The 10,403-nt window shown below is 42.0% G+C and overlaps 1 protein-coding gene across 1 annotated transcript; it reads right to left on the reverse strand.

Annotated features, from left to right (window-relative positions):
* Window positions 1-3,775: 3,775 nt before the first annotated feature.
* On the reverse strand, window positions 3,776-5,710 carry LOC141017006 (myocilin-like). Its single transcript, XM_073491627.1, has 3 exons — window positions 5,233-5,710; window positions 4,668-4,772; window positions 3,776-4,578 (listed from the first exon to the last, which is right to left on the reverse strand). Exons 1-3 carry the CDS (start codon window positions 5,708-5,710, stop codon window positions 3,776-3,778), a joined length of 1,386 nt encoding a protein of 461 aa, XP_073347728.1.
* Between the last annotated feature and the right edge of the window lie 4,693 nt (window positions 5,711-10,403).

Consider the following 10,403-nt stretch of genomic DNA (forward strand, 5'->3'; position numbering starts at 1 on the left):
CTTACAGTGTTTTTAACTGTGCTGCCAACCACCGTCTTTAACATACCACAGCAAATCCCAAACTAAACTATGCAGATGTTTTTTTTTTTGTGGTTTCTGCTGTTAAACTGATGAACCAGCAAGCAGACAAGGCCTTTTGCCAGTGCTTGACTAAAGTAGAATAAACTGTGTGAATAATGCATGTGCGAACAGTCGTCCACAGAGGGCAGTGTACAACAAGAATATGGCGGCCTGTCACAGCATGGACGGTTCAGGAGTTTTACACTAATATGGAGTGTCTGGTCAGGACACAGAGACTCAACATGTGTTTATACTGACAACTAAGGTATACCGTATATAGGCACAAACTGCTCACAGTACTTAAATCTTATCCATCTGTCAGCCACAATACAGAGAAGTTTGCATGTGTGTTTGGTGTCAACTACAACCTCAGATGGCAAAAACTGAAGTAACACAACTTTAGCAGCTAACTGCCTTTAATTAACAGGGGGTCACATAGGTACCCCATATTAACAACACATTATGTTGTTAATATGGGGTACCAATGAAATACATTGTGTTAACTATAGTGTATTTACAGTGTTGAAGGGGTTTTCAAGGGGCTGCTTATAAGAAACAGTCATGACCTTGGCTGATGATGATATGATGGAGGTAGAAGTACATCACTCTTCCCAAGGATTTGATCATCATTTTGAAAAACATGCACACATTTTATTGCGATAGCAACAGATAGTCACCCTTCCTCCAAGTTTAGCCAAATGTTTTGTTTCCTGGCAGCCATAAGTACACTATATTGATAGTAGAAAGTTGTTGTAAGTGTATCCTAATTTTAAAATAAATGATACCACAACAAAATGAATTGCAATATCAGCACCACTACCCCATTTTCTTTTCATCAATCTACCATACGCTCGACTTGGGTACTCACAGGGGTACTTAGTAAAAATAATTAAAAAGCTGTTACCCCCTTTAAAGGTGCAATATGTAAGAATTATAATTCAAGACATTCAAAAATTAACTAAAAGTACTGAGAGAATGTGGAGAATTAACAGTTCTGACGCTATGTCACAGACATCTTTGTACTGTGTTGACGTTAGCATGCTAACTGGCTAGGCCCAAGCCACTTTGTAATCAGATAGTAAACACCACAAACTCTCCCCTGGTGTATCAATCTCCCAGTCCAGGCTTTCAGCATGGCTAGATGAGCTAACTAGCTACTGGTAGCTACAGTTAGCAGCAGGTAGCAGTGATATGGGTTACATGCTGCCATTCCGACAGACCGCCATTCCGACATTGTACTTTTCAGACATGTCACCATTCCGACATTCCACTATTCCGACATGCGAACGTCCTGGCATTCCGACAAAGTTTCGTCCCGGCATTCTGACAAGGCTAACCCTAACCCGCAACCCGTAACCCTAACCCTTTTAAAAGATTTGTCAGAATGGCAACACGTTTAAAAAAGAAATAAATACCATCATTCCGACATTAGGAGGCAAAAAATGTCGGAATGATGGGACGTTTAATTAAAGGTTTAAGTGTTGCCATTCCGACAATTAGGGCCTAATGTCGGAATGGCGGTATGTCGGAATGGCGGTTGCCTCCCAGTGAAATGCTGTCTCCTATTTGTTCTGAGTTTGAATTTGACAAGTGGCTTATTCTTACGTATTGCACCTTTAAGTCCTAATCTCTTCTCCTCCCTACTTACATAAAGGCAGGCTTTGCAGTTGGGTAAGTGTTTCATTGATGCCCCATATAATAGCAGCACCTTAATTTGCGGCTTCAAAGTGTTACCAAAGCCTCCCATCAACAATATGCTAGCTTGATTGCTAGCTAACATTCAACAAGGCTCTCTATCTGCAGCTAAAATTAGCAGAGGCTAATTAACTAACCACCTGTAACAGTCATTTAAGGGGCTCACTTAACACAGACTTTACCATGACACTAACACAACCACATAACAGTTTACAGAACAGTCCACTTGTACTTCATACATACATACAGTAGGTGGCGTCGCTCTGAAGAGGTCCTGTCACAATGTCCGACTGCTACATGACAGAGGGGATTTCTCCCGCCACATTTTGTTGCTATAATGATTAACTGGTGATTCATTTGCGCTGCTGATAACATGCTACAGCCTATAAATTAAGTTTGGTTGAAACTGTCTCTCATTTTATTTTAGAAAATTGGTTAAAGTTTAACATGATTGGTACCTTGTTCCACGTGTACTGGATTTCAGGAGCCAAGATGGAGGAGCACGTGTTTTTGATGCTGGGGCCTGTGAATGAATCTGAACATGAAGCTACTGTAAGTGAGCTGAGTGCCTCTTCACACACACATTGGCTCAAGTTTTGGCATATTTTGATGAAAATGTCAGCTCGGTGACAGGCTTGGTCTGTGATAGGCCACACCTGGCCTTCAGTTTAATGGCTTACTATATTTTTAGTCTGGTATTGTTAGAGACAGTTGACAGTTATTTGGTGCCCTCATGCAGCCAATTGAGTAAATATACTGAAGAACCCTTCATGATGCACACAAAGCAGACATGTCATACGTATTTATTTAATATATTCATCATACGTACAAGCATACAAGAGAATGCTCGCTGCACGAGGATAGGATATACTATACACTGTACTATACTTTACTTACTATATACACATTTAATACTCGTTTAATGCTTCTGGTTGTACAGTTACCATCAGAGGAGTGTACACAAATGTTGGGATTGTTATAAAGCTTTAATTGCAATGTCCAAAATGTCCAGTTTTACCAGATAGCCTAGTTTTTTGGGTAATTATATTCTACATTTAATTAATTCATGGTTCAAACTAAGTAAATAAAAAAGCATTATGGAGAATCGTGGAAAAAAATTCTGTATTTTAGTAAAAATTAAATCAACTTAAACAAATACCAGAATTAGTAACCTGCCTGTGTGTGCCTCTATACAGTGTGCCTTGATACACTTTCCATAAATACTCCAGCACTCATTAGGACAATAACAGGCAGCACTACATTTCTGCTCATCATTACAAAGACAAAGATGTGACTTTGTTATATTGCCAAAAAATCACAATACAAACAAGAACAAGCAAGTGCGTCACTTTATAAATGTTTTATTGAGAACTTAAATAACATGAGCATTTTGTGACAGAAAACAAAAATATTTCGCAATTCTAAATTTAACTGCTTAAAAATACAAATTACAAATATTTGCTCATCAAGTATATCAAAATAAAATACAAAATGCTGGTATGAGAAAATGTATTTAATCAAAATACCAGAAATGTGTAATTTATTTAATACAAGGAGACATTCTATATAAAATGATCTTATTACATTTTAGCCATTTATTACTCTCAATGATAAACTGCTACAGTTTATTATTAAATTTGTCATTCAAGTAACTTGGTGTTCTGTTCCTTTAACTCCTAATGTAGCCTGCTCTGATTTTACATCGAACATAGATCATGTCAGTGTTTAAAACAGTTTTCTGATGGAAAAACATATTTAAAATATCATTAATGATTGATTTCCTAAACCATGATTTCTGTCTGTACTGATGGCTGAGATCATCAGTGTCTCTACATGAATCTGCTCTCTGAATATATGTCTGTTGCCATTATAGATCTTATTTACAATAGGAATAGAAAAAATAGATTTTAATGATGCAAAAATACATAGATGAGCTCAGTACAATGCAAATGATTACATGTTTCATCTCATTGCACCAGCACAGTTCTATAAACTACAGTTTCTCTCTGTCTGTGTCTCTTTAACTGCTGCCATGTCCAGCCCGGCCCAGTCTGATGTCATAGGTGACCATGTGGAAGTTGTCCCAGGAGTACAGCTTCCTCTGGGCGTGGTTGTAGTCCACCATGCTGTTGTAACGGTACTTGTTCTTGAATGGCACGGCGACAGCCCGCCCCACGCCGGTGGCCGTGTCGAACTCATAGTTGACGGTGGTGTTGGGCGCGGTGTAGCTGGCCACCGTGTACAGACGTCCGCACACCATGAAAGCATTGGCCACTGTGTTCTTCCTGATGTTGGTCTCCCAGCTTTTCATCACTTTCAGGCTCTCGGGGTCCAACTGGGAGATCACGATTGCGCCCTTGGCCTTGCTTGTGCTGTAGATCGCCCACAGGCCCTGCTCGTCCGCCGCCAGGTCGATGTCAGTGTAGCCGCCCCAGGAGTAAGGGTGTTGGCCGTGGTAGCCGGCGTGAGGCAAGTCATGGCGTGAGGCCAAGCTCTCTGATGCCAGGTCGTAACGGATCAGGGTACGGCTGCGTTTGCGCTGGTAGTAGAGGGAGCCGCGGTACATGGTGGCCCCCGTGCTCTCCACAGGCTCTGGCAGGACTAGGACTTTCATGGGGAAGCCTTTGGCAAACTGATCCATGTCTTCATACGCAAAGAGCTGACGGACATCTTTACCTACTGTGTCGATGCGCCACACTGTCCTGTTGGTGTAATAAGGGGCCTGGGGCTCGGGATCCTGCAACCACACCCCATACTTCCCTGTGATACTGTCAGCCTTCCTGTGCACCACAGGATCTCCCACTGACTGAAGCTCTCCACAGCCTGGAGAGAAAAAAATGAAGAGACTTAAACTTCATGGTATCTGTCCAATAAGAGCAGCTACATCAGCATCACTAAAACCCAAACTTTACCTGTGAAGTTGTGATTCCCTTCAGGAATGAGGTGGGACGCTGGAACCTCTGTAACCTCAGCCTTCATCTCCTGGTACGCACCATTCCCCAAATCATATGCAGGGTCTTTGAGAGAAAAAACAAAGAAAACAACGATTTATGGATATACTACTAGTAAACTACACACAGACAACATCAAAGTCTAAGTGTCTCATTTATGTGCACAGCAGGTTTCTTCTATAACCCTGCTATTGCTCTCCTGAAAATGATCACACGTACATAAACAGACGTGCATGAGTGACAAAGCCGTAAAAGAAGAGTCTGTGTTGTAAATTCCTATCCCCTTACTCAACCTGGGACAGTTAACTGCAACCTGACCTGTTGTCCCAGGAGACTTTTCATAGCCTAAGTCCACCACAACGACATTTATCACAAAAATGCAGAAGGGCAGCAAACATTTACAGAAAAATATTTTTATTTTCCTGTCACCTTCCCCAGAAGAGTACTTGTTGAACGCCTAAACACATTTTTAGTAGTTGTGATTTGTGTGTGTTTTCCTTCTCACTGATACACTGATACTACATACCACTGGCAGGTCTATTTTCACGCTGCGTTCCCCCTGAGGTGTGCGTCTGCTTGCAGGGTCTCTGCCTGAGGCTCTCTGCCTCCTGACTCAGCTCGTCCAGCCTCCTCTGCAGCTCCAGTACCTGCCTGTTCAGACTCTCCTTGTCCTGCTGTAGCTGGTTTTTCTCCCCTGTAACCTGTGTGTAAGCCTCCTGGAGAGCCTCTTCACCGTTAGCTCTGATGCCAGCCCCGGCTCCTCCGTCCTCTCCTGCTATGAGCCTGCTGACCAAAGCCTCCAGCAGAGTTAGTCGGGACAAGACTCCATCCATCTCTGGATTTGTGCTGCTTCCAGTGCAGCTGGACTCCTCTGGACTGGCCACGGTGAAGGTGTAGTGGCAGCGCCCGGCTTGGTCATTGGCGCGGCGTAAAGAGGCTTGGGCCTGGATTTGGCTGGGCAGAGTCAAGCAGGAGAGACACAGGAAAAACACCTGGAGCCACATGTTAGAATCGATTCTGGTCGGTGAAAATCTGCAGGGATGCAACTGTTTATCTTCTGCTCAGTAGAGAGTGTCTCCACCTGATTTATATTCTTTCTCTCTTTCTTTAGCTGGTGTCTTCTCACCCGAGTGTCCCTGGTCAGTGCAGGTCAGTTTCTGAATCCCAGCAATGCTGAGAGTAGGATATTTATACAGTTTACTGTCGGAGAGTGGGAGGGGACGAGGAGAGTGGCAGGGAGGGAAATATCCAGAGGGTGTGTAGAGGTCCATGTGTGTCTTCTTCTTGGTGAGGTGAGCTGAAAGCGACAAACAATGTGGAAATCACACAGCATCAGTGGAAAAATACACAATCTGATGTTTGTTTTTTCCTGTAGAAAATTCTTTCAGTGCGTCCCAGCGGTAGGTATGTCTCTGCAGGTTGTTTTGACTGTACAGCATCTCTTTATGTGTCTACTGGCTGTGCTGTTTACTTCCTCCGTAACTCATAGTTTTACTATTAAACCACCATGTGATTAACCGTAATCTCAGTTTATGACCTGGGTACGGGGTGAAATTTAGGCTCGGGAGTGAGGGTGCAGGAATCTGGGAATCTCACGCCAACATTCACTCAGCAGGTTCAACAGCAAGGCAACCTGGTCCACACACTGCCACCCTTCTCCCTGCTCCACAGCTGGACAGGATGTCTGGCTCAGGAGGACAGGCTGGTAGTCTGGTTACAAATGGGGACATGATGTGGTTGCTCTTCCTTTCTTCCTACCAAACCCATATAAACCCCACATGCTAACATCCCTACATGTAGATATTTGCTACTGAGTGCACTATGTTGCCAGTCTGTAAATGGATCTACTACATATTGCCCTCAAAAATGAAAAAAAGTTGTGTCCATGGCATGCACATTACTTTCTGCTAATCCCACAATGCAATGCATCAGATTTAGTTGTGTGACTCTACAGTCAGTGATGACAAGTCTCCAAAACTGCTGTAATTTATTAGTGTCTTTATAGGGTTTAAGAAATTAGTGAACAAGAGTGATTTCAGACACAGCCATGCTAGTGGCTAGCACCAGCCATAGTGGTGCTTTATGGTAAATGCTAACACTAGCATGGCATCACGGTCACAATGACAACACTAAAGAGCTGATGTTGAGCCAAGGATCTTCTCATATCTCTATTTTGTGTCTCCTCATCTCCATCTTGAAGACGTCTCAATTCCTAAAATACAGGAGGAGAGTGGAGGCTTTGTGGCAGAGCTATGAGTGAGGATGCACTATTAACATGCTAGCTTGACAGCAGTGAGTACTCACAATAGCTATGTTTGTTGTTTACGTTTGTTGTGAAAATGTTGGTGTTTTCTGACATGTGAGACATGAGCTAACGTTGACAATGATGTGCTGCGTTCATAGTACACAGCCCCTGAGCGAGCAGCTAACTCAAGTAGCACAAAGCACACAAGTCCTGAGCCAAGGGACTGAACTGCTGGGGCAACAACGGATCCATTCAGCAGCTAACGTTAGCACAAAGCACACAGCAGTAAGGAGTAACTGTCTCACTGGGTAGCCTTTTAAGACTGTGGCAGCTATTTTGCTCATGTTTACATGATTGTAACATTTAACAGAGAGCTTGTGGAACGTAGAGATATATGTTGACCATAATTACCATCTTAGCCTAGTGTGTTAGCATGCTAAGATTTGCTAATTTGCGCTTAAAGCAAAGTACAGCTAATGCTTGGGGGATAAGTGTTGCAGGTATTTAGACATAAACCAAAGTACTGGAAATATATAAAAGTTACAAGTCATCCTGAGGAGAACATGAACGTCTCAACCAAATTTCATGGCAGTCCATGCAGTTTTACTCAGGCACACAAATGTCAACCTCATGGTGGCAGTGGGATTCATTCTTCGGGCACAATGGAAATCTGTATCGAATCATCACACTTGATCCAACAATAATGTCAACCTCATGTTGGCGCTATGGGAAAAGTACAAAGGATCAGCACAAAGTCAGAAGGCTTCATCTTCTGGCGACCATGAATGTCACTCCAAAATTTCATAGCAGCTCATCCAGTAGTTGTTGGACCAAAGTGAATAGACAGATAGACAAACATTGCCAACCCCCTGAAGCCACGCTGCAGCATGGCTAAACATAAAAGCCATGGATTTTTATTTGACTGGACACATTATAGTCTATAAACCTTTTTAGTTTTATTGTTGAAACCAACCCCTCCGGCTTTCTCTTCTCTCTTTACACTAGGCATGTGGTCCACCTGTGTTCCAACTGTCTCCATGTGATACGTCTGGGACTGGGTCTGATTCTGTGCTGAGCGGAGCAGAGCGGGGAAACAGTTACAGTTAATGTGCAAAAATACAATTTAGTCTCACAGGGGCTAAAGGCCATTGGTCAGATTTATGAGAATTTCTCTCAGTCCCTCTCCGGTGTCCTTTTCATTTATCCTTTTTTCTTGCTGTGTGCTGTGACTGCCCTCTGTTACAAAACATTTCATATAAATACCAACAGCACTGAACCATGTTACCCTGAGGAGCAGCCTGCAGCTCACATCTGTGTTTGGTCCCACAAGATCAATCTGCTGCCTAGTTAACCTGTCTGTTTTACAGCCAGTGGAAAGTCACCAGTACTCCACGATGTTTTTACCGTTGAGGTGTGTTCTCTTATGTAACATAACGACTCAGACTACCTGTAAAAAGAGAACAGGGGATCATAACATGCACACAACCTCTTCCATATGTATTCTGTCTGTATGCTGAAGTAGCTCTACTGAGAGACAGGACTCCATGTTTATCTGCTCAAGTGCTCGACATCTTGAGCACAGGAATACACTTTCTAATGATGATGGTTCTTACAGTGTGTTACAGTGCCTTTAACGCTGTAGCTACATTTTCTTACTTGATTGTTGCTTACATTCTTTTCTTGCCTAACCACATATCCGATGTTCCTTTTTTTATTTCATGGCATGGTTATATCATTCCATCATATTGAACTATTCTGCTTGTCTTGTACATCATTTTAATAAATGTAAATAGGCATAGGTGATACCATTAAAACTTTGGGATACTCGCTACAATTTTAAATATAAAGTTCTGTAGGTTTAAACAATGTTTGGCTGCACAAACATGACTTTGTATTGAACAGCTACCGTTCAGAAGTCTTTCTTTAAACCTGGTTACGAGGTAATTCGTTGATGTCATGAAGTAGCGTTGGATGATGGGAGTTTTGCAGATGAAAATCTATCTGGTGTCACCTTTGTCTCTGGAAGTTACAGCGACAGGCGACCAAATGAAACGCACAGGTAAAAATTGTTGGAAACATTTGGGATAATGTAGATAAACAACTCAACAATATATACAACAAAGGTCTGGTCAAGACATTTTAATGTGGAAATGTTACATATATATATCTTTGAGATGATATGGCAAATTTAGCCTATTTACATCATGCAGGAGTCTAGTTTCTGGCCACCTGATGAATTTAAAACCAATATTCACTCTCTTTTAGCTCTATTTTTATGTTCTACCATCTGCTGAGGGAAACATCTGGTTCTTCAGCTGCTAAATGAACAACGAACACTACGCTCACCAGCTATTTGCTAACTGTGTGTGTCTGCTGTTTGCTGCTGTGCAGTGGGTTTAGAGCTTTGTGTAACAGCTGCCTGCTGCAGTCGAAAACGATGCTGAGAGTGAGGAGAGTGAAGTGAAACAGTAAAGTTGTGAGCCGGACAGCCAAACAATGAGCTGAAACCCACTGTGAAGCTCTGGAAAGCTGAAGGGAGCTGCAGATTCAGAATTCTCTCTAAGTTCAATATAAAATATCAATTATAGTTGCTTTAAAGGTTCAATATGAAAGAATTTAAGTTAAAAATGTACCAAATACCAAAAATGTATAATGGAATATGAAAAAAGAAGAGTTTTGACGTCATGTCAAAGACATCTACGTATTGTATTGAAGTGATATCTACTGAAGCTAACATGCTAACCAGCTAGACCGGCTAGGTGTATGGCTAACTGAGCTAATGGCAGCTACAGTTAGCAGCAGTTAGCAGTTACTCCGGTGATATACTGCCCCCCCCCCCATTTGTTTGGAGTATGAATTCAAGAGGTGGCCAATTTCCTACATATTGCACCTCTAAGCAGTGGTTCATAGCCCCTTACAATAAAACATGTACATGTGACCCCTCATCCCAGCATGTGATCTTAATTTTGATTGTGTCTTTGGAGTTTTAAAAGGCCTGAAAAGATGAAATAATTTCACAAAAGCAAACAAAAGCAAAAATTGTAAAATTGTCATCTATGTAAAAGAAATATTCCTTTTCTTTCTCATCTGTCATGTCTTGATTTTGACCCCTAGATTGGGAACCACTGTCTTAAACAAAGCAAAATGGGTACCTAAGCTACACTAGCATAATAGAGAGTTTCAACTGTTAACTAATAAAAATGATCAGTAGAACAATCAAATGGAGAAGAGAATGGAAAATAGCAGACATCATATGGCAGTCGCTTCAAAAACCCTTTCGAAGCACAATCCCAGAATTCTTGGCAGGACAAGATTTCCACTGTTTAATACTGAAGGGACATCTCACTGCTGCATTTGTTTGAAAATGAATTACATAATATTATGCAACAGGAAACAGAGGGGAGGGCTGTTGGGGACATTGGCACCGGGGAATAAAAACAAAACAGATGAGA

This window comes from Pagrus major, chromosome 21 (genome assembly GCF_040436345.1).
Source record: "Pagrus major chromosome 21, Pma_NU_1.0".
NCBI classification, from domain to species: Eukaryota; Metazoa; Chordata; class Actinopteri; order Spariformes; family Sparidae; genus Pagrus; species Pagrus major.